General features: G+C 50.2%; 1 protein-coding gene across 8 annotated transcripts in view; it reads left to right on the top strand.

Annotated features, from left to right (window-relative positions):
• DGKD (diacylglycerol kinase delta) overlaps nt 1-24,035 on the top strand; it is a 118,420-nt gene that overhangs the window by 75,479 nt on the left and 18,906 nt on the right. For all 8 annotated transcript variants that reach the window (XM_012434141.3, XM_012434140.3, XM_064372875.1 and 5 more), the window contains 15 exons: nt 5,650-5,754; nt 6,041-6,173; nt 7,116-7,222; nt 7,626-7,751; nt 8,642-8,744; nt 10,073-10,235; nt 12,629-12,737; nt 16,228-16,367; nt 17,271-17,355; nt 18,639-18,733; nt 18,827-18,926; nt 19,585-19,858; nt 20,455-20,604; nt 21,390-21,518; nt 22,426-22,522. In XM_012434141.3, coding sequence (XP_012289564.2) covers nt 5,650-5,754; nt 6,041-6,173; nt 7,116-7,222; nt 7,626-7,751; nt 8,642-8,744; nt 10,073-10,235; nt 12,629-12,737; nt 16,228-16,367; nt 17,271-17,355; nt 18,639-18,733; nt 18,827-18,926; nt 19,585-19,858; nt 20,455-20,604; nt 21,390-21,518; nt 22,426-22,522 — 1,916 coding nt within the window. The remainder of the gene's footprint in view (nt 1-5,649; nt 5,755-6,040; nt 6,174-7,115; nt 7,223-7,625; nt 7,752-8,641; nt 8,745-10,072; nt 10,236-12,628; nt 12,738-16,227; nt 16,368-17,270; nt 17,356-18,638; nt 18,734-18,826; nt 18,927-19,584; nt 19,859-20,454; nt 20,605-21,389; nt 21,519-22,425; nt 22,523-24,035) is intronic.

Here is a 24,035-nt window from a genome sequence, read left to right as displayed (position 1 = left end):
TCTCCTGTGTGCAGCTGGGGACTGACATAGAGAAGGCAGGCCCAGTTGTGTCCCCTTTGTGGGCAGCTAAGAAACTTGGATTCTGACTTATTTGGTGGGACTCTTCTGTGATATTTGTTGTGGTTTGGGAGGGTGGACCATTGACAACAGAGCAGTCTCAAGGAAGACGCCCACATGGGAAAGTGGTCTTGGCAGTGTCAAATGATGATGCCAAAGCTGAGGGCTTTGGGCCTGAGGTAGCACTGATAGTGACAGTGCGAGGTGCTCTCCCAGGACAGTATGAGGTTGCACCAAATGGCACCTCACAACAACAAGGCTAGGATGCAGCACTGCTCTTCATAGCCCCGGTTTACAGATGGGGCAATGGAGGCCCAGGGTGGAGAAGCACCTGCTGTAAGTTATACAGCTGGCAAGGACTTCAGACTCAGGGATGTGCCAGGCCCTCTATACATTTGGTCCTGCTTAGTTTCACCACAGCCCTGCAGGTTGCTTCTGTCATCACCTTTCTCAGTGAGAAGCAAAGAGGGTCTGTCCCCATTTCCCAAATTTATCAGTGGCCAGATGGGATTCAGATCTGGATCTGTCTCAGGCTTCTTCACAACAGAACAGGCACAAATAAGAGTTTTGTTTTGTTTTTTCCTTAGAAGCCAGAACTCAGATTCTTTGACATTTATCTGTTGCTCAGTGTTTATTGTCCACAGACAATAGCACAGATGAAGGCAGGGATGCCACTGATCACTTGTATCATTAACTCACTGTCTTTAAACCTAATGCTTTTCTCTGTAATTTGCTGCCTAGTAGTGCCCAATACCCACGAAGCAATTCTAGTAAACCGTCTCCTTCAGCGTGTGGGGCAGGTGGGCCCAAAGATCCATTTTCTTAAATGCCGTGGCTGAGTTCTGGAGCAAAGGTGGTGCTTCAGCTCGTAAAAGCTGCTGTGGGAGTAGTAGACCCAGGACCGAAAACATTTCATAGTTATCTTCTGTAAATATCCTGTTGCATGACTCCTAATAGAATCCCTGAATTATGCAAAGCAAGGTATGTTATCTTTCTCTTATTGTATTTATTATGCTGACAAAAGTATTCAAATATTAAAACTCACCCAGAGTGAACAATTAGGGACATGTGCTCAGACTTGATAGGTAGACAGGGATGATGCCCATGACTGATGCACCTGCCCGGCCTTGGCAGCTCCCAGTCTCCCATGGCCGTCCCCGAGTGGTTGTCCAGAGACCCCCCGGTCCCACTCTCAGGGCCCACTTTGTTGTCTTCACGGCTGACTCAGTGTGGGAAATAGTTGATTGCCTGCCTCTCCCCACTGAGTTCTGTGAGGGGAGGAACTTTGCCCACCATGTACTTAGAATCCCAGGACTTAGAAGAGACTCCTCCAAGCATCTGCTAAGCCAGGGGGTGTCCTCTGGAGGGAGAGGGGCTGTTCATGGCACTCTCCAATCTTGAACAACAGCAGGGCAGAAGGCCGACGGCTCCTCCAGGACTGTCTTTGCTGTCTCTCCTCCTCCCTCAGTCTCTCCCAGCTCTGCTGCTTCTCACACCCAGCCTGGCCCCAGGTGTTCTTCTCCCACCAGCCCAGGATATGTGGAAGGATAAGCGAACCATGTGCCATCGACCCAATTTCATTTATCCCCTCTGCCATGAAACTTGGTCGCTGGAGAATCTCCCTGTAAAGCACAGTTTCTATGTTTTCTGAGCCAGAAACGTGGTTATTTAATAATTTATATTAGGTATTCCTAAATTGGGTCTTCTTAATGTAAATTAAAGCTATGAGATGTGCCGAAATCTAAAAGTTAAATAACATAATCTGTTGGAATCCATGGGGAAGCAAGCATTTTCCTAACACTGTTGGTGAGAATGCAAAATGGTACAGCCCCTGTGGGGGTAATTTGGCAATAGCTAGCAAAATTACATGTACATTACAGGGTATGGATGTGTATTTGTTATTCTGTCAGGAAAGGTGGCCTGGCATTTTACTTGATAAAGCCTTGGAAATCCAAACTACTCTTTGTCGGAGTAGTTCTACTTCTAGGAATTTACCCCAAAGATACACTGGTAAAAAGAGGAAAAGATCCTTGTAAAGATAATTCATGACATCATTATGAGAAATAGCAAAGAGTTTTAAATGAGCAAAATTACCATTCATAGGGCACTGGCTGAGTTCTATAGAGTGGAGTACTGTGCCACTGAAGGAAAGAATGAAGAAGCTCTGGGTATTGCTAAGGAGTGATGGCTGGGATACGTAATTAAATGGAAAGGCAGGGTTGGAGAAAAGTGTCCATGCTGCTGTTTACATAGGGGACAGTATGGTGTACATGTTTGCGTGTATCGTAAAAATGGAGGGAGAAACCATTCTCTCTCTCTCTCTCTCTCTCTCTCTCTCTCTCTCTCTCTCTCTCTCTCTCTCTCTCTTTCTCCCCCCCCTCCTCCTCCCCCTCCTTTTGGTAAAGCAACCTATGGGAACCGGGATAGAGGGGAGAGATATAAAAGCTAGATTTCTGAATCTATCTTGTTTGTAGATTTGACTTTGGAACTCCATTTATATGATCATTATAAAACAAAATTAAGTAAAAAAAGATTAAAACCCTTCAGAATTTTGGTACACATTATCAACTTTTTTCTCTAAAAAGTTTATGTCCTGTTTACCTCTTATCAGTGCTTGAGGAGAACTCTTCTCCCCCACACATTTGTCAGTACTGGATAGTCATCTTTTAAAACTTTGCCAATCCCATGGGCGAAAAATAGATTGCTGTTTTCATTTGCATTCTCTGATGACTAGAGTGATTAAGCAGCTTTTTGCTTGCTTATTATCCATTTTGTATTTCTTCTGTGAGGATGTCCTAGCTAGAGCAATCAAACAAAAAAAAAAAAAAGAAAGGACATCCAAATTGGAAAGGAAGAAGTAAAATTCTTGTTTGCAGATGAGGTGATCTTATATATGGAAAAACCTAAAGACCCCCACCAAAAAAAGCACTATTAAAACTGAGAAACAAATTCAGTAGAGTTGCAGGATTCAAAATCAATATGCAAAACTCAGTAACATTTCTATATGTACCAACAGTGCACAATCTGAAAAAAGAAATTAAGAAAGTAATCCCGTTTATAGTAGTTACAAATTAAAATAAAATACCTAGGAGTTAAGAAGTGAGAGATTTCTACAAGAAATAGAAGAGAACACACAAAAAATAGAAAGATACTGCATGTTCATGGACTGGAAGAATCAACATTGTGAAAATGTTTGTATTACCCAAAGTAATCTACAGATTCAGTGCAATTCCTATTAAAATACCAATGACACTCTATACAGAAATGGAAAAAATAATTCTAAAATTTATATGGAACCAAAATAGCCATAAGACCCAGAATAGGCAAAATTATCCTTATGAAAAACTAGAGGATCATATTTTCTGACTTCACATTATGCTACAGAGCTATGCTAACCCAAACAGCAGAGTACTGGCATAAAAACAGACACAGACCAATGGAACAGAATAGAGAACCCAGAAATATATTCATGCATCCACAGTGAACACATTTTTGACAAAGGTACCAGGAACATATACTGAGGAAAGGACAGTCTCTTCACTAAATGGTGCTGGGAAAACCGGTTACCCATATACAGAAGAATGAAACTACACTCCTGTCTCTTGCCATATACAAACATGAAATCAAAATGGATTAAAAACTTATATCTAAGACCTCAAAGTATGAAACTATTAAAAGAAAACACTGGGGAAATTTTTCAGGACGTTGGACTGGGCAAAGGTTTCTTGAGTAATTCCCACAAGCACAGGCAACGAAAGCAAAAAGTGGACAGATGATTAAAGCTCCTGCACAGCAAAGGAAACAGTGAAAAATGCTCCTGTTTTTAACAAGTTAGAAAATTCCTGCACAGCAAAGGAAACCACAGCGTAAGGAGACAGCCTACAGAATGTGAGAAAATATTTGCAAACTATTCCTCTGATGAATGATTATAACCAGAATAAATTGGGAGCTCAAATAATCCAAAAGGGAAAAATCTAATCATCCAATTAAAAAATAAGCAAAAGATCTGAATAGACATTTCTCAAAAAAAGACATACATATGGCAAGTAGGTATATGAAAAAGTGCTCGATATCACTGATCATCAGAGAAATGCAAATAAAAACTACAATGAGATACTGTCTTACCCCAGTTCCAATGACTTTCATCCAAAAGACAGTCAATAAAAATGCTGGCGAGGATGTGGAGAAAAGGGAACCCTCGTACACCATTGATGGGAGTGTAAATTAGTACAGCCACTATGGAGAACAGTTTGGAGGTTCCTCAAAAAACTAAAAATATAACTACCATGTGATCCAGAAACCCCACTGCTAGGTATGCACCAAAAAGAAAGGAAATCAGTATATCGAGGAGATGTCTGCACTCCCGTGTTTACTGCAGCACTATTCACAATAGCCAAGATTTGGAAGCAGCCTAAGTGTCCATCAACAGACAAATGGATAAGGAAAATGTGGTACATGTACACAGTGGAGTACTCTTCAGCCATAAAAAATAATGAGATCGTGTCATTTGCAACAACATAGATGAAACTGGAGGGCACTTATGTTAAGTGAAATAAGCCAAGCACAGAAAAACAGACTTCACATGCGCTCACTTACTTGTGGGAACTGGAAAAAAAAAAAAAAAAAAAAAGAAATCAGTTGAACTCATGGAGATAGGCAGTAGATGGATGGTTATGTGGGGCTAGGAGGATGGTTAATAGGTACAAAAATGTATAGTTAGAATAGACAAGATGGAGTATTTGATAGCAGAACAGGTGGCAACTGTTAATAATTTGCTGTACATTAAAAAATAACTAAGAATATATTTGGATTGTTTGTAACACAGAGAAAGGATAAATGCTTGAGGCAATAGAGACCCCATTTACTCTGTGATTATTCTGTGCCTGTATGCCGCATAAACACATATACCTACCATGTACCCACAAAAAATAAAAAATAAAAAAGAATGTTGACGTATTTCTTTTGTGAAATGCAAGTTCATAGCCTTTTTTATTTCAGGAAGTTTTTCCTACTGATTTACAAAAACTGCATATTATGGATATCATTTTCATTTGTTGATTATTACCAGGTCACAACTTTATGTCTTGTCAAGTTGTTCAGGTCCTGCCTACTCTGATATTGAGGTTTTCTACAAGAACATTTATATGTGATGCATATTGATATATAACACATGCTTATGGTATTTTAGAGTTACAGTGGACTAGACTTCGCTAAACTGTTCAAATGCTGGACGTCACTGTGGCTCCCTGAAGCAGTAGCAACTGTTTTCCAAACAGTGGAAAACAAAGTTGCTACTTTTTAAAAAAATTTCCTAGGGCTTACTACTGTGTCTAAGTAGTAAGCAGTTGTAAATGTTCACTTAATTTAATTGCTGATGAACATGTAAAAACTACATTTCACTGTCTTTTTAGTTTGAGGTTGTTCTTAATTTTTAGTGATCCATGATAACCATTTTTGTTTTATGCTCAGTGTGAATACCTGAGTGAAATAGTAATTTATTATATATATGTGAGGTAGGTTTTAAGAAAGTGTTCATAGCCATCGGCACTTGCCTTTTGTTCATGGTTCTGTTGACCATGTTTCTTTCTCTAGGTCATAACTCCATGTAGGAAGCTCATCTTGTGTGCCGATAACAGAAAAGAAATGGAAGATTGGATTGCAGCATTAAAGACTGTGCAGAACAGGGAGCACTTTGAGGTTTAAAAAGAAAATACCCTTCTCCAAATGCCTCCTGTTTCCTCCCTCACCCCAGTGTCTGCTCTCTGAGTGTCCCCCACGTGCGAATCCACAGTCTGGAGCTCACATTCTCAGCATGTTCCTTGTACAATTAAAGCTTATTGCTTGTCCTCTGGGAAGACCTGTCCTTTATAAACCTTCCTCCTCTTCTGTCTTGGAGGCTTTCTTGGATACTTTGTTTAATCTTGTCCAAGTTATGATTTAAAAGAGAAGTCTTATCTTTGCCCTCTTCCTTTCATTCTTCCAGCCCACCCAGTACAGCATGGACCATTTCTCAGGGATGCACAATTGGTACGCCTGTTCCCATGCGAGGCCGACCTACTGCAACGTGTGCCGTGAGGCTCTGTCTGGGGTCACATCGCATGGGCTATCCTGTGAGGGTATGGATATGGATGTGCATTTGCTATTCTGTCAGGAAAGGTGGCCTGGCATTTTACTTGATAAAGCCTTGGAAATCCAAACCCAGTCACCGTAAAGAAGCCATTGCCACCCATGCGGTCCAAGGGCACAGTAGTTTCTATGATTCCATTATTGTTTATTTTTCCTGCTGAAGAGTCCTTCATCAATCATTTTTTATAGGGCTCAAACAGAGTGGAAAGAAGGGAAGCGGTGGGTGGCAAAAGGAGAAACAGAGGAAGCCTAGAGCACACAAGGGAAAGGCACTGCGGGAACAGCTGCCGGCCCAGCGTTTCGCACTCCGCAGCCGGGTGAATGGGGCTGTGCGTATATGGACTGAAAGTGCGTTACAGACCTAGAGGCCAGGGCTGCAGGGTTTGGGCAAGGGCGTCTAGTCTGGTGGCAAGAGCAGTCGACTGGAGCAGGCCTGTGAGCTGTAGCCTGGACCACACCCTGCCTCTGCCTGTTTTTGTACAGCTCTCACACTTCAGGCTGGCTTTTACATTTTTAAATGATTGGAAAACATCAAAAGAAGAATCCTATTTTGTGACACATGAAAATTACATGAAATTCAAATTTGTGTCCTTAAAAAAGTATTGTCTCTGGCTGCTTTTGTGCTACACGGCAGAGTTGAGTAGTTGTGATGGAGGTTGGATGCAACCTGCAAGGCCTCCGCTGCTCGCTCTCTAACCTATGACAGAAAGCTCACCGATCCCCAGCTCTCCCTGATGTGTGGCCTCACATCCGCCGCCGGTCCCACTGCCCCCAGCCTCTAAGTGTATCACAGTATTTCAGTTATAAAATGAGAGTGCCGTTGGTACCTTCCTTGACTTTTCTGGAGCTGGACAGTTCTCACAGCACTGCTCAGCATGGGAAGTTCCTGGCGCAGACACAGCTTGTAGGCTCATGTGTCCCTTCTCTCACAGTGTGCAAATTTAAGGCCCACAAGCGCTGTGCTGTGCGTGCAACCAATAACTGCAAGTGGACCACGCTCGCCTCGATCGGGAAGGACATCATTGAGGATGCAGATGGGGTACGTTAAGAAATACCACCTGTGGGGCCCTGAGCCACAGCAGCCCACCTGTGTTGTCCCTTGCAAGCCTCCTCCCTGCCCTCCCCAGCACTATTTCATTGGAGATGGTCAACGCTGGCATTGGGTGTCACAGTGGAAAGTATATGCAGTCTCCGTGTGGTCGCCACACCCCCGAGCTCTATCCTGTCCCTGTGAGTCTTGTTTGCACCTCTTACAGGTGCTGTGGGTAGATGGCCCTTCACAGGCCCTGCCATCCCTCCCCTCACCGGCGTCAGGGAAAGAGCTTGTGCTGGGAAGAATGCGGTGGCTGAGTTACAAAGAGCGTTTACGTCTAAGGGCTCCCGACTGCCCTTGACGTGGAGCCTTGGCAGCACCCCTAGTGCATGCCTCTGTTTGGTCGCAGATCGCGATGCCTCACCAGTGGTTGGAAGGAAACCTGCCTGTGAGTGCCAAGTGTACCGTGTGCGACAAGACGTGTGGCAGCGTGCTGCGCCTGCAGGACTGGCGCTGCCTCTGGTGCAAGGCCATGGTGAGTGTGGGCCCTGCGCCGGGCTGGAGGGGAGGGCCTGCTGCCTACAGTGCCCATGCGGGCCTCGCGCCTCCACATGACCTGCTGGATCCTGGTAAATTCATCCCCAAGGCCCCTCCCGCTCTGAGAGTGGGTGTTTTGACCTGTTGGGTCATTTTCCTTCTTAGTTGTTTTTTTGGGGCGTGTTTCTTCCTTTTGAATTTAGTCCTGCCTTTTCGACACACGCAGATGTGTGTTGTTGGGACGGATGTATCCTGCATCGTGTGGCCCTGTAGCTGGCTTGTGAGGGGTCACCTGGGTGGTGTGGAAGCAGGAAAGCTGGAGAGGCCCTTCGGAGCAGTGTCGGCTCTGGGTGGTGTTTACAGTGAGCACAGCCATGTGGAAGGGGCATAGCCCATGTGGCCTCCTGCCAGGTTCTGGGTCTCATCATTGCTCTGGGTGGTGAGATGTGCTTCTGGGGAGAGATGCATGGAGCCTCCATGTACTCGCTTCTGGGATGGTCATTGTGAAGTGGCTGCTGCAGTCACTTGCCTAGCACATCTGGCCACCAGGAGGAAGCCAAGACACAGGCGATGCATAGAGACATATTGCCCAGGAGCCCTCACCCTTGTCTTGAAAGTTTGAGGTAGCTGTGGTCGAAGGGCCAGAGGCTCGGGTGCAGGACTGTCGCTCACAAGGTGTGCACCATGACTGGCTCCTGCCTGGTGTTTCCGTGCTATGCCTTCTCCAGTGCAAAGCCAGGGCACGGGGCCCTTGATGGGAGCAGGCCAGCCTAGCTCTGAAATCACCCGCCTCTGCTGTGACTGGCTTACCAACTACAGGGCAGGAGGATTTCTGGTGTGTGTACAGGATGCCAGTGACCCTTGGTGATGTGGGGACTCTTGTTTCAGGTTCACACATCATGTAAAGAATCCTTGCTGACCAAGTGCCCACTTGGCCTGTGCAAAGTGTCAGTCATCCCACCCACGGCTCTCAACAGCATCGACTCCGACGGTGGGTACCACACATGCTCATCCTTCTCATGCACTTCCACACACTTCCTTCTCTACCTGCTTTCTCCTCTCCAGCTCTAGAGTTGGTTTTCTTGGTGAGATGTCAGCAAGAGGTCAGGCACAACCGTGGGGGGCGCTGGAGGAGTTGCACAGAGTGACACATGGTGCCCTGATTCTACAGCATTGCCATTAGATGGGCCTGAGACCCGAGCCTGGCGCTTGACATGGACGTGATGGTGTTGAGTGGAACCCATTTGGTACAGTAACGTGTCGTACAGGGTTGTAGCCTGGGAGCAGAGCTGACTGAGGTTCGTGTAAGTGCAGATACTCTACATGGTGTTTGCACGGCAATGCAGTCACCTCACAAGGCCTTTTCTCGAGACCTATTCCAGTTTTTAAGTGACTGTAATTGTAAGTTATGAGCTTAAAGGAAAGCCCGTTTCCAGCTCCCAGAAGCTCCTGGGCTTAGGGTCTTTGATGGCCCAGCACACCAGCAGACTGTAGAATCCAGATTCTGGCTATTTCTGTGTCCAGAGAACATGATAAAATGTCTCTGGAGTCAAACCTGAATCCAGTATGTGCTTGCCATGTGAACCTGAGCAAATCCTCAAAGCCCGCCAAGCCCCAGGTTCCCCACCTATAAAATGGGCCTCAGGTTTAGGGGTGCGGGGATCATTAAATGGAGCTTGGTATAAAGGAAGTGCCTCAAGTTTATAGAACGGGGGTGTGGGGATCATTAAATGGGGCTTGGTATAAAGGAAGTGCCTCAAGTTTACAGAACGGGGGTGTGGGGATCATTGGCACACGGTGCCCTGATTCTACAGCATTGCCATTAGATGGGCCTGAGACCTGAGCCTGGCGCTTGACATGGAGGTGATGCTGTTGAGTGGAACCCAGGTCTGGAGTGGAACCCAGGTCTGGGGCCTTCTGCATGTGAGCCGTTGAAGCTGTGTTCCATCTCTGTCCAGCGTACACTGGCACACTGGCTTGCAGCTGCTCTCATGTCTGGCTGGGACATGGTGCCACCTGTTGACAAGTACTGGTGGAAGAGGGGATGTGGGGTACGTGTCCCAGAGGAGATCAAGAGAAGAAGACAGCAGCAAGGTGGCACTCGGACACCTTGTGAATGTGAGATCAGATGGATGGGGCTCCCGGCTCACACGTGGGGAGCAGCTGTGGGGAACTGTTTGCTGACCTCTTGCTGACTTACAGGTGTGCATGTGTCAGGTGTATGTCTTTTGGGGGGTCTGCTGCTGATTCCATCAGTGGTGCCCCAGTGTCTCCCGGGGCCTGTAGATTTTCTTCTGTCCTGTTCGTTCTTGTATCCAGGGTTCTGGAAGGCCAGCTGTCCTCCGTCTTGCACAAGCCCACTACTGGTCTTCGTCAATTCAAAAAGTGGGGACAACCAGGGTGTGAAGTTCCTCAGAAGATTCAAACAGCTGCTGAACCCTGCCCAGGTCTTCGACCTCATGAACGGAGGCCCACACCTAGGGTAGGAAGCTTGTAAAATATATCTTTCTTGGAGTTTTAAAAATTGTGTAAATGGTGTGTGCTTGTTAAAAAAAAGATCAAAGACACAAAGTTTTAAATAGGAAAGAAAAGTTGAACTGCTTCCTCCACAAACTGCACTTGCAGAGGTGCCCACTCTTATTAGAGGTGCATGGCCTTCCAACTTTGAACACAACGTGTGCGTGCACACACGTACATACGCCTTTGTGCACACACCCATGCACATGCATCTTTTGAGCCAGTCAGGATTCTGCTTTACCTGCCGTTGCGCAAATGCCTTCTGCATGTGTCTGCTTACGACGTTGTGAGTGTATTTTCTTCTTTTAAAATTTTCTATCTATCCATCCATCTAGCTACCTACCTACCTACCTACCTACCTACCTATGGGTGTATTTTTCTGGCATGCTTCATTCTAACGACTGCCTGGCGTTGAGGAAAAAGCTGCCCTCCAGCGAGGCCAGGAGGGAGTGTTTGCATGTTGGGAGGCATAGGAGGCTGCTTGGCATGCAGGTGCCGTAAAGCAGGAACATGCATGGCTGTTGTTGGGGCAGAGTGATTCCACTGTCCTCAGCAGCACGGGATTAGACCGTTCCTCTGCTTGCTGGAGAGCCAATGTGTGTTCTTTGTAGTTTTGTACTTTTCATAAGTTTGTAGAAAACATTTGCTTCCATAAATGTTGCCATTTGAACGAATTCCTTCTTCCTTTGGAAGCATCAGTTCCAGGTTGGAGCTCTAAGAGGGCTTACTAGCACTTCCGGGAGATTGTCCAGGACACTCCTAGTGGGAAGTGCCTGCAGAACCTGTGGTCTGGCCTGTATTTTTCTGGGAGAGTCAGTGGAGGGCTGTGTATTTAGGAGTCAGGGGCTGCTCTGATGTGAACCGTGGCCAGCTCCCTGGGTTTCCTTGGCGTATGCTTGAGGGTAAGAGAAACAAGCTGCTCATCTTGGTTCTCTGGGTGTCTGCTGTGTTGCTGGTCCCCACTCAGAGCCAGGCACCATCGGAGAGCAGTCACAGATGGCAGCATTCCAGCCTGCTTCCACAAAGGCAGCACTCCCATGTTTTCTGCAGAAAGACTTCTTATCTGAATGGTGGGGGATTGCATTCACTAGTAGGCTGATGAAGAAATTATTTTATTTTTAATTTTATTATTTTTTGAGACAGGGTCTTTCTAGGTTGCCCAGGCTGAGTGTACTGGTGTAATCCTGGCTCACTGCAAATGAGGGGCAACCTCATAAAGCAAGGCTCATGACTAGGCTTGTGTTTTATAAAGATCTAGGAACTCATGTGGGAAGCTTTCAAGAAGGGTGTTGAGGTGACTGCAAGGCTTCTGTGGGACTCTGTGAGAGTGCAGTGGTGACTTGAGCTGAATGGCTTGGTGGGAATGGAGGAGAGGCTGCCAGGAGGGGCTGGGCCCGCCACAGGGTAAGAGGAGGCAGGTTTGGCCTCTGGACTGGGTCGGTGGTGGTGCTGCCATTCTCCAAGGAGGGATGTTTCCTGTTGGCAGTGCCCTAGGATACCAGAGTGGTATGTTCTGGAGGACAGGTGCAACTGTCGGCGCTCAGGAGTGGCCTGGAGGCTGTCGATCCAGAGTTACCTGTGTGGTCCTTGATGCAAACTGTGGATGTGGTCACACAGGAAGAGGGTGAGGAGTGAGCAGAAGTGGCAGTGGTGTCCTGATTGGGGATGCTGCTGGGCAGGGGCAGGGTGACGGGGAACCCAGGAAGGAAACCGAGGAGTTAGGAGGGAGTGTCATGGGTCACATCACTGGAGGACTGAGTGGGTGCAGGCATATGTGCTGCAGCAGGGACATGTAGCCTGCAGGCAGGTCTGGCAGCCTGGGCTCCAGGATGACCAGAACAAGGGCCAGGTGGAAGCCAGACTGCAGGCTGGGGAGTGCCAAGGCTGAGGGTGCAGGGTGATGCAGTCAGCCCAGAGGGCATGCTGGGAAGGCCGGCAGGGGCCACTTGTGAACGTGGCAGGTGAAGGACAGTGACGCAGGGTGGGCTTACGTGGGCAGGGGCCATGGAAGGCTGTGCCTGGCAGGGGATGGTGCGTTGGCTCACCACTGAGCCTGCAGTGTCTGCAGAGGGTTCAGTGGCTCGTCACAGCTGAGTGGTCTCATTGCTGGGTGGGCCGTGGCCCTGGTTGGAGCAGTTGGCTAGACCCCAGAGCTGCTGTTGTCCCCTTGACAAAGTGGACCCTGACTGGAGGGGCGTGCAGGCAACTGGTGTCACATGGCAGGGGCTGTGCATGCTCGCCTCTGGTATAGGTCAGCTGTGAGGAGCACAGGTGGGCCGCCTCGGCCCCATACTGACAAGCCTGTCATTTGTCCTGTGGAATGGACATCATTTCACGGCCTTTCTCTTTTCTCTGCAGCTTGCGGTTGTTCCAGAAGTTTGACACATTCCGGATTCTGGTTTGTGGCGGGGACGGAAGTGTTGGCTGGGTCCTCTCCGAAATCGACAACCTCAACCTTCATAAACAGGTACCTGGACGTGAGGGAGCCAGCCAGGAGCAGAGAGGGTGCCGAGGTTAGAGGGAAGTCCTGCAGTCTCAGCTTCTGTTCATCTCGGAGCACCTATATTCAGGCAGAGACCATTGGTGGTTTTGGAGAGTGTGCAGTTTGGTGGCCAGTGCAGAGAGGGGAGAGCGTGGGCCACCCCCGGCATGTGGAGGCCCGGGGGCTCTGGCCATGATATATGAGGGGGACCTGAAGGGAGCTACAAAAAGAATTGCCTGTAAAGAACTCACGGTGGGGAGCAGGGCTGGGTGGGGCTGTTGTTTTACTGGGTGATTTTTGGCTTGTGAGGAGGGGGCAGCAGTATACTTGAATTTCTCAAGTTAGAGTCATGGTTCATTGGACTTAGTTTTTTGTATTAAAATAAAAATAGATTTTCCTGGTTGTATATAAAAATGTCCATATGTTCATTTAATTTCTACACCCAGCCGTGGCCTCCTCAGGTGATCAGCCACTGCCAACATTTTGCTGTCTCTGACCTCTCTTGATCACAGTACATATAATGCACAGTGCAGTTATAATTTAAATGGCTATTCTGTTACTGCTTTTTAAAAATCACTACTTAAGATGTTGCAGATACCTGGTGCCTGTGTGTGTAAGTAGGCAACCTTGTGTTGTTTTCCACTGGACAGAGCCAGGAGACCTGGGCCCGCTCACCTCTCTCGTGTGTGAGCGCTGAGGTCACTTCCCAGTGTTGTTCTCTCTGAGCGCACCCAGGAAAATGCTGCTTAAAGCTGTCCTTTCCTGGGCACCATCCAAGGTGTTCATCTTTTTAGTTTTTGTCCAACTAAGTAGACCAAAAAATTTATGATCTTTATTTCTTTGATTCCTGGGGAAGTCGAATGTCTCCTCAGTTGGTTAGGAAGTTTTAAATAAATCACCTGTTCATATTTTTTTTGCCTCATTTTCTCTTTGAGTAGTCACCGTTTTTTCCTTTAAACATGGATGTCTGAGGATTGTTGTTATATTAACTTCTTAGCTGTCATTACAGATTTTTTCCCCAGTTTGTCATTTGTCAGTTCAACATCCTTTTTGGGGGTGGTGGTCTTTTCTTTTGTGATTTTTGCACTTCTGTCATATTCGCAGCTGCCTACACCCCAAAATTAGGAAGATTTGCACCTGTATTTTCTTATGTTTATTGTGGTCCCATTTAAAAAAAAATTAAGTCTTCTATGTGACATGGAGGTATTTTTCAGTGATTCTGCGGTCCCTACAGCCCTGCCCACTTGGTAGTATTTCCAGGTGGGTGGACTTTGACAGCCAGGGCCTTGCGGCCAGCAGCTCAGGAGAAGAAGTGGTGCCCCCTGGTGGTGGATTAGCACAGATTACTCTAAATTTTCATTTTGTGGATTATTTGCAAATTCACTGTCGCTAGTTAGGAAGACAGTGGAACCTTGTGGCTGATTTTCATGCGTTCAGGTCAGCACACATTTCTCTCCCTTTGCTTCTCTTGGACACCTGATGCAGTGGCCATGCCCTCCCTGGGGCCCTGCTGCCTGGGGGTGTCTTGTCTCCTTGGCTGCTACTGTTCCGTGGTGGCCTCTCCCTCCTTACCGTTCCCTTAATGCTGTGTCCTCAGAGCCTTGCCGGGGCCTCTCTTCATTCACTCTTGGAATGCTCAGTGACTTACAGGGCTGTCATCTCTCTCCTGGGGGTGCCTCAGTTGATAGCTGAGCCCTGGGCCTCTCTGGTCTGCTAGTTCCTCGAACTTCCAACACTGCACATGCTCAGCCCCCACCTCGCATTCTTTTCCTTGGAGTCTGAAAACATCCATCTAGATGTCTGAGCTAGGAAATCGGACAGTTGTTCTTGATTCCTCCATCTCTTCCTCCTGCCTGTTTCTCACTCGTAGGCTCAGTCTTGCCACCCACGGTACGCTGGCCTTTGTCTGTCAGCAGCTCACCTAGGTGACCTTTCCTGGGCAGTTCTGCCTGTGCACCCCCCAAGCCCGACACTTCTTGGAAAAGTCCAGACCTTTAAGAGAGTTTGCCCCAGCTTTGCCTCCTGCTTACTCCTCCGCCTGTCTGCCTCCTGTTTCCTTGCTGCTACCTCTTCGCTGAGCTCTGCCTTGCCCTCCCAGTGTCGTGCCTCCCTGCCTGGGGCACCACCCATGCGTATTCCGTGCTGTCCTCCTTTTCCTTTAAGGCTCCAGGAACTCACGCCTGTAATCCCAGCACTTTGGGAGGCCGAGGCGGGTGGATCACGAGGTCAAGAGATCGAGACCATCCTGGTCAACATGGTGAAACCCCGTCTCTACTGAAAAAATACAAAAAATTAGCTGGGCATGGTGGCGCGTGCCTGTAATCCCAGCTACTCAGGAGGCTGAGGCAGGAGAATTGCCTGAACCCAGGAGGCGGAGGTTGTGGTGAGCTGAGATCGTGCCATTGCACTCCAGCCTGGGTAACAAGAGCGAAACTCCGTCTCAAAAAAAAAAAAAAAAAAAAAATGCTCCAGGAAGCCCTTGCGGAGGCCTCAGCCCCTCTGGGCGCCCTTCAGTGCTGGGTTCTCTCCATCCTCGCCTGCCTGCTCCTGCCTCTCCCCTGCCAGATGTTCCCTTGGTGAGGCAGGACCTTCCTTGGCATTTGCTGTCCCCACAGGTGGCAGGACCTTAAGCATGGTCACTTGCACCTGGTGAGCAGAGGGCTGTACAGTGCTATAGGCTGGACCAGGGCAGGGTTCCTGCCTCAGGGACAGTAACGCTTCCCACAAACTGCACCACAGGCCTTCATGGCCCTGGTCACTGCACTGTCAGAGTCGAAGACTGGTGAGCTCTGTGCAGCGGGTGTTTCGAGAGGCCTCCTAAGCATTGAAATGATGCAGTGGGAGCTCTTGGGAGCTCTGGGATGGGACTCCAGGTGGAGGGGTGAGGCCTGAGCAATGCATGAGGTGTCTGTGGAACGGCAGGCAGGCGAGCCGAGGCTGAGCTCTGGCTCTGGCAAGGCTCCAGGGAGGCCTCCAGACTGAGGATGGTCTTGGCACTTTTTTTTGATAGGATTTAGAGAAGTGACACTAGCGGTGTTTTTGGAAGAAGAGTTTGTCATTAGTGAGTGAGATACTGTAGTGGATGGAGGGATGGTGGTGAGGCATTAGAATGAGTCCTTGGGGCTGTGGTCATGGTAGTGACAATGGGAAGCGGGGATTTGGGAGATAGATCAGAGAGGGTGTGAGGGACTGACCATCAAGATGTGATGACAGCTGAGAGATGGGCCTGTGGCTCATCCATTTCTCCCAGAAGCAGCATCTTACCTCAAGGGTAGCCACATTCCTGTCACATTGCCAAGGAACATGCCATCTGTCCCACCAATGGGCTCTGCCTGTAATGTGCAAGCTGCATGGGTTTAGGGCACGTCTCCACATTGCTGATGTAACCCTCATGGTGGGTGACAGGGAGGGTGGCAGGCTGGGAGGCGGCCCCTCCCCCAGTGTTTGCCTGCACATCTTCCCCATGTTTTCTTAGTGTCAGCTGGGAGTGCTGCCGCTCGGCACGGGGAACGACCTGGCCCGAGTGCTGGGCTGGGGCTCGGCCTGCGATGATGACACCCAGCTCCCCCAGATCTTGGAGAAGTTAGAGAGAGCCAGCACCAAGATGCTGGACAGGTGAGTGGGGACATGCTCCAGTGCCGTGAGGGGACTTTGAGAGATGAGTGTTAACCTAGGGTCTGTGGAAAACAGGGACCCTCTGAAATCATTTATAAAGATATGACCTGAGCATATATTCTGATAGTCTTTGATATTTGGTCAGATTATGACAAGGATAGAAACAAAAAGGTTAAGAACCAGCCATGCCCTAGAATGATCAGGTCTTCCCAGGAGGCCACACCTGAGTGTGTCAGGGCCGTGGAGTGCGGTGTTTGGCTGCTTCAGCCCAGGATCTGATGAGCGCGCTCCTTGTCGCTTGTTTGAACAGTTGCATTTTCCCATATTCTGTTCCCAGAAGTTGTTTTGGGAAATCCTCTAGTGCCTAAAGCCACTGTGACACCTTCCCTGAGTGAGGTACTGCTGTTCTGAGTGACACACATGGCACCTGTGGTACATGGGGTGCTGAAGAGATGCCTCCTAGCCTTCCTAGGTGCTCCCAGAAGCCTGGGGTTCTGATGACAGGTGTGGTTTTGCAGTGCCCCCACCATTTCAGGCCGCCCCTGTGTGCCTTGGGATGTGTGAAGTGCTCATCTCACTGGGCCAGCGGGCTGCTGGCGGAGCCATTGGCAGCTCTCTTGGGGAGGGTAAATCCATTTCTCAGAAGCAGCCTCTTATCTCAAGGGCAGCCATTTATGGGTACTGTACCTCCCTTCTTTCATGGAGCTGTATTGCTCTTTTAGTTATGGAGTGCAGATATTTGTTCTCAGCCAAGTTGCAGGACAGAGTCAAGACCAAGGGCTTAAAAATGAAGTCAGAAACTGTATAAAGATCAAGGCTGCCAGCCGTGACAGGGGAGGACGCAGGGTCTACCTTGGGGGCCTGCACGTCTTGCCTCCTGTGCAGCTGACCTTGTGTGTGCAGGTGGAGCGTCATGGCGTATGAGGCCAAGCTCCCCCGGCAGGCCTCCTCCTCCACCGTCACCGAAGACTTCAGCGAGGATTCCGAGGTATTGCTGGCCTGTTTGTCACACCCCGCTCACATGCTGACGTGATCTGACCTGTCCTGTCAGCAGTTTGCATCACCTCCCTTCCAGAGCCGCCTCCCCCTTGGTGACGGGGTGTCACAGGCAGGCCTGCGGAGGTGCAGGGTGAACCCAAGGCCGAGAGGATTCTCACTCCCCTTGGCAGGAGCCTCTTGGGCTTTTGTGACCCTCTAGGGGCTTCCTAGGATTGTCACGGGCTCTGCGGCAGAGAGGCCGGGGGTCCTCCTGATGACCTTCCTACGCTGTCTGTACATCTCCTCAGCTGCTCAGTGAGCCCCACATGGTGTTTGCCCGTTCCCTTCCCTGCCACGGTGCCCACATACCTGGAATGCCCCAGCCCACTCTGCCACGGTTTTTCTACAGCCCTGGCTCCTGCCCGGTCTCACCCCTCTGTAGTGTCTGTAGCTGCCCTTCGCTCAGCCTCCTCTAGTCCAGATGGGAGTTCTTTTTATTGGGTGCTTGTTTCTGTTTTGTTTAAGGCTCCTACAACTTCCCTCAGAGAACGGACTTTGTCTTCTTTAGTTAGTGTTTTGCGCTGGTGCGGTGCTGGGTCGGGTAGTAGAAAGAGGTGAACTTTATCAGGCCTAGGGCGGTGGTCAGCAAGCAAGGCCTGCAGGCCGAATGTGCCTGGGCCCACGGCCTTGCCAGCCTAGAATGGTTTGTACATTTTTTATTTTTCCCTCTTTTTTTAATTTTGAGAGGAAAAGTGTGTGAGGGAAGCCCAAAATACTCGCTGTCTGGCCAGTAGTGAGGTTTGCTGACCCTGGGGCTGGGTCCTAAAAACAGCAGGGATCCCACAGGGACAGGACTCCCCTTCTGACAGGCAGAGCAGATGGTTGGGGGAAGAATGCATATCCAGATGGGACTCACAGCCAGGTGGAAACAGCCACTGCTGTGAAGGAACCCAAACCCGGAGCTGGCCCGCCAGCGCGCTGCTGTCAGGATGAGCAGGGGTCAGGGCAGAAGCCCTTAGCACAGGCCGTGCTGGGATCACAGACTCAAGAAGATTCATCTTTAGTTTGTCTGCAGCTTGACGAAACTTTTAAAATCTTTCACCTAGCACTAGGTGAATCCTAGATTAGAGTTTGAAGTGAGTTGAGGCTTGACTGGGTCAGACAGTGTCTGTTAGGAGAGACTCGTCTTTCCCAGCCTGTGCTGGCAAGGGACTGGGTGACAGAGACACTGGGACTGCTGTGGAACTTGCTGTCACAGAGACCAACAGCCCCGGCCATTTGGGGTGATTGCAGGTGCAGCAGATTCTCTTCTATGAAGACTCGGTTGCAGCCCACCTTTCTAAAATCCTCACCTCGGACCAGCACTCGGTGGTCATCTCCTCGGCTAAGTGAGTGCCCGGCGGCCCTGGAAGAGGCATGGGGCCCTGGCTCCAGCCTGGAGCTTCCTCTCTAGAAGGGTCTTTCTGTTTCTCTCCCCACAGAGTGCTCTGTGAGACGGTGAAGGACTTTGTGGCCCGGGTGGGGAAGGCCTATGAGAAGACGACCGAGAGCTCGGAGGAGTCAGAGGTCATGGCCAAGAAGGTCTGTCCCCGGGCCCTGGGTGGGAGGGGCACTGAGGCAGCCAGAAGCTCGCTCTGTCACTGGGAGAGGGTCATGACTGCAGCTTGTCCAGGTTCTTGGTGTTTTAAATAAAGAATTAGACAAAACACACAGCAAAGCAAGGAAAGAGAACGAAAGAACGAAAGTGGGGATTTTTTGAAAATGAAAGTACACTTCACAGTGTGGGGACAGACCTGAGCAGCAGCTCAAGGACCCAGATACAGAATCTTCTCTGATCCAAAGATCCTCCAGAAGTTTCCCGTCGGCCACGTCATGCTCACCTCATGTAAATGAAGTCATAGCCCATAGTCTGAGTGGTTGCAGAAAGCAGCCAACCAGAGACTGAGGTGATGTTACAAAGGTCACACTCCTACAAAGTTGCACTTCTACGCAGGCTGAGACTCAGCCGCTATCAGTCTGGTGGGTTTCGGACAGCCAGTTTCCCACTTGCCAGGTGGAGAAGGGGGGCAGGGTTTGCAAAGGGAATAGCCTCTGGTCCTTTTGTTAACTTAGGCATGGGGAGTTAGGATTTTCCTTTCGGTTTCCACTAGGAAGTCTGGGTGAAATGGCGTCAGGTTCCCTGCCTCCAGACCCTGTTCTCCTGCCTCAGCTCTGCATACCACTTCCTTTCCCTGTCTAGTGCTCTGTCCTGAAAGAGAAGCTGGATTCCCTTCTCAAGACCTTGGACGATGAGTCCCAGGCCTCGTCCTCTCTGCCCAACCCACCCCCAACCATTGCTGAGGAGGCTGAAGATGGAGATGGGTCAGGCAGCATTTGTGGCTCCACCGGGGACCGCCTGGTGGCATCGGCCTGCCCAGCTCGGCCGCAGATATTCCGGCCTCGAGAGCAGCTCATGCTGAGAGCAAACAGCCTGAAGAAAGCGATTCGTCAGATCATAGAACACACAGAAAAAGGTGACTGGTATTTTGAAGAGGAGGGGGCTTTCCTCAGGCCAGCACTGGGCATGCCGAGCGTCCTCTGAACATGGTGATGACGAAAGGGTGCATGTTGAGAAAACCTCCACTGTGGCCCTCTCCACCCGTGCCCAGGCGCCAGGCCTCCAGCCAGTACGCTTGCCCTCCCTCTACCCCTCCTCTCACACCATCAGATGCCTTCATGCTGCTTCCCCTTGACCTCTTTCCTGGCCCTCACTGACTTCACTAGGAGTGTGTCACTGCTGTGAGAGCCCTGAGGTCATGGCCTCGAACCTGCACACCTGAGTGTCCATGTAGCCACTCCTCCCGCCTGCTGCCCTCCAGCCTGTGCCAGGCTCCTCTGCATCCCTTGCCTTCCTAGGGTTCCGGTCCTCCCAGCCTGTTAGCAGGGATGCCCTGCCCTGGTGCCAGGACCAGGGGAAGGTGGGTGGGGGTGGGGGTTCGGGGTCTAAACCTTTAGCCAGAGGATGTTTGAGGAAGATCAGGCCGTGGGCGAGGAGGAGACCTCCACCCAGCCTGACAGTGCCATTGGCTTTGCACCCACTTGCTCAGCCGCACACATTCTCCCTGCACAGCTGTCGATGAGCAGAATGCCCAGACCCAGGAGCAGGAGGGCTTCGTCCTGGGCCTCTCTGAGTCGGAGGAGAAGATGGACCACCGAGTGTGCCCACCACTGTCCCACAGCGAGAGCTTCAGTGTCCCCAGGGGGAGGAGCCAGCGCAAAGGTACCTGTGGCTCCGCCTCCCTCTGCGCACCACGGTGTGTTTGGTTTTGGTGAAATGTAGTGGGCTTGCCAGGGGAGGTTGAGGGCGCTTTCTCATAGCTGCTTTGGCCACTTGGTTGCATAAAAATTCACAGCCCGAGGCCTGTTTCTGTGGATCTCCTGTGTGTGCCCTTGAGGTGTGTGCGATCTGCCTTGGTGGACACCAGTAGAATCCACGAGACTCCCTTTGTCAGGGCAAGAACCCCCTCCCTGAGGAGCACTTGGCATCTTGCTTGGCTTCCTCAGAACCACACTGGGCCCCAGAACTGCTCGGAAGGGGCTGTGTCTGGCAGGGGGAAGGTGGGTGGGTGAGGGTGGCCCTTCTTTGTCCTTGCCCCTCCTGGAACAGCCTACAGCGCAGGACCTGGTGGAAGGTGCCCCCTAAGCCTGTGTGGGCTGCTGGGAGGCCCGTGGTCAGAGCTGACCCACGGCCACTGCATGGCCACCTCTCAGAGCTCTGCTGTGTGTGTGCTCTGCCTCCCATAGCCCTGACTGGCGTCACCCCTCCCTCCAGTGCTGCCACCTGTGGCCTGTGTCACCTCCTCCATGAACCCAAGCCCCCCAAGCATCCTGTGCACCCACTCAGTCCTCTGTCCCCTTCTTTGTCCCACATACTTCATGCAGCTGCCTGTGGTTTGCAGCCCTCCCTCCTCAGCCCTCCCACCTGCTTCTGTCACTCAGGACCCCGTAGTATTTCAGCATTCTCTATTTCAGACAGCTCTGAGGTTTTCTGCTCTGTTCTTACAGTGTTGAAATCCCCGTGTGAGAAGCTGATCAGCAAAGGAAGTCTGCCCCTGGGCAGTTCAGCTTCCCTTCCACCCCAGCCGGGAAGCCGGGACAGCCTGCCCGCGCTCAACACCAAGATCCTGTACCCAAGTGAGTGGTGGCCAGCAGGAGGGACCAGTGGGGGCCTGTTACTGTGCTGGACGCTGGGCCCGTGAAACTGAAAGAGATGGGGTCGCTGCCCTTGGAGGGTTTACAGGTCCTGAGAAAGCTAGGTGGAATTTAAGCATTTATATGACTGTATCAAAGGTGCTTTTTTTATTTTTTTTTAAACAAAAGCCAGGTAGTACCCAAATAACTACCCAAGGAGCCCAGGAAGACATCCTTGAGAAGGTGATGCTTGAGTCGGGTTTTGAAGAACAAAGGAGTTAGATCTGAGTGGAAAAGGGTGTGGCCGGCCTGATGAGGGAACTCGAGGGATCGTCCCCTGCTTCTAGTGTGGTCATAGGAGGCACAGGGAGGGTGAGGTCCTGGCTGCCTGGAGCTTTCCTTGATGTTCACTTCTTATAAAGGCAAGCTTATAAAGCCATAAGCCTCAACTCTCAAGGATCATTTTTGTTGGAGTGGCTTACATTTAATGAGAACATGAAAACTCACTTTATAAGCCTTTTTCTTTTTTTTTAAGAGGGTCTCTGTTGCCCAACCTGGAGTGCAATGGTGTGGTCATGGCACACTGCAGCCTTGACCTCCTGGGCTCAAGTGATCCTCCCCCTTCAGCCTCCCAAATAGCTGGGACCACAGGCACATACCACCTCATCTGGCTTTATAAGCCATTTTTTAAGGTATTTCATAGGTGTTTCTGCCACCCAATATGGTTTTTTTGTTCCAGTGATTTTTGACTTAAGACTTGCCAAATTTGGACATGGTTATACATAATTTTAGAGACATTTAATTAGAATAACGTTCTGCAGAATACCAGTCCACCAGCTTCAGAGACGTGAGTTTCTCTTAGTCTGTAGCTCCTGACTGGCACCACCTCTTTCTTCTATCTCCTTTACAGATGTCCGGGCTGGAATGTCTGGTTCCTTACCTGGTGGCTCAGTCATCAGTCGCCTGTTAATTAATGCTGATCCCTTTAACTCCGAACCAGAAACCCTGTGAGTATGAGGGATAAACCAAGTGGGCGTATTGTTACATGGATGCTAGTGCATAGAAAACAGGTCTCAGAATTAACTAGAGAAATTGGTGAGCAGTTGCCTAGCTGGTGTTAGCTGATGAGGAAGGCTGAGAAGTTGTGGAGATTCCGCTTCAGGAGTGGAGCTGGAAACCACTACCGCACGCCTGCTGCAGGGCAAAGCGCACGCCTCCCAGCTCCTTCCCAGGCCCCACGGCATTTGCTCCGCATCTCTTGAACCTGCGTGTTCTTCCGAGGCTTTTCGCAGGCTCGGCTGCTCCCGCTGGGAGTTGTCCTTGTGCCGCTGTTCGTGGTCACTCTCCCATGACCTTGGCCGGACCTCGCTGACCTCTGCTTACAGCTTGCCGTCTTCCTCTTGCCGTCCCTTGTCCCGCTTTCCTCTAATGCCTGCTCTCCTTGCTGGTGATGCAGAACCATAGACTCCAGGCTGGAGGGTCCTCTGTGTGCCCCCCTCGTGTCTTGGAGCACCCTAGGGAGACACGGGCTTGCGCTGAGGCTTGTAAGGACTGCTCTCTGGCCGCATGCTGACACTGCTACTCCTCTGGGGACGAGGCCTTCTTCCTCTGCTGGCCTGTAAGGCAGTGAGGACATTGATATAGCAGCATAATGGAGCCTTCCTAGATGTTAGGGACCATTGTGGAGATAAGTAGTGTTTTGAAAACCTGTTTTTCTAGAGTCATCTTTCTGCTGGCTGATTGCAGGTTCTGGGTGGCTGGTGGCAGTTGGTTAAATGTGGCAAGCCATTTTTCTGCTGTGGTCAGGGCCAGTGACAGCAAGAAGTGTGTGGTTCACAGAGGCTTTGAGTTTGGGAAAGTGGACCCCTAAACTCCAGGTGCTGGCCTGGTGCGACACTTGAGTGTCCCTGTTCCTGGCCTGGTCTGCTTCTCCCCTGGGCCTGCCTGTGGCTGTTTTCAGGAAGTCCTCAGCCTTCCTGAGGCTGTTTTCCTCCGGGAGGCCAGAGCTGCAGTCTTTTAGTGAGCACTGCCCCTAGGGCCCCTTAACTAGGTATCTCCTTTGTCTACTTCATCTGAGATTATGGAACTTCACTTCTGTTGCTAAGCTGGGTGGTCTCATCTCTTCACCTGGGGAGACAAAGCTGTCTTTCTGCCGTGGTGTGTGCGGGGCCATATTGTGTGGGCCCCATTGCGGATGGGCCTGAGCAGACCTCTGCAGCCCGTTGTCACCCACTGCCCCAGCCACTGCCGCCCGTCCTGCTCCAGGCCCCCGAGCCCAGTCACTCAGCCGCCTTCCCTCATCTCTGTGCCCTGTTTCTCTCCGTTGGATCTCTCTCTTTTCCCAGGACCTATAAACGCTGGCCAGGCACGTGGTCTTCCGCCGGTAAACAGTTTTGTCCCAGAGCTTTGCTGTGGCTCAGCTGTTGAGCATTTGAATTAGGTGGATCATAAGTACACTGACACGGGCTGGTGTTTCTCAAATCCAGTGACACTGGCTCAGTAATCTAAAGTGTGTCAGAA

This window comes from Aotus nancymaae, unplaced genomic scaffold (genome assembly GCF_030222135.1).
Source record: "Aotus nancymaae isolate 86718 unplaced genomic scaffold, 86718_ANA_hifiasm-v0.15.2.pri h1tg000008l, whole genome shotgun sequence".
Classification (NCBI taxonomy): Eukaryota; Metazoa; Chordata; class Mammalia; order Primates; family Aotidae; genus Aotus; species Aotus nancymaae.
The sequence above is the reverse complement of the archived record's forward strand: the minus strand, read 5'-3'. Positions and strand labels throughout refer to the sequence as shown.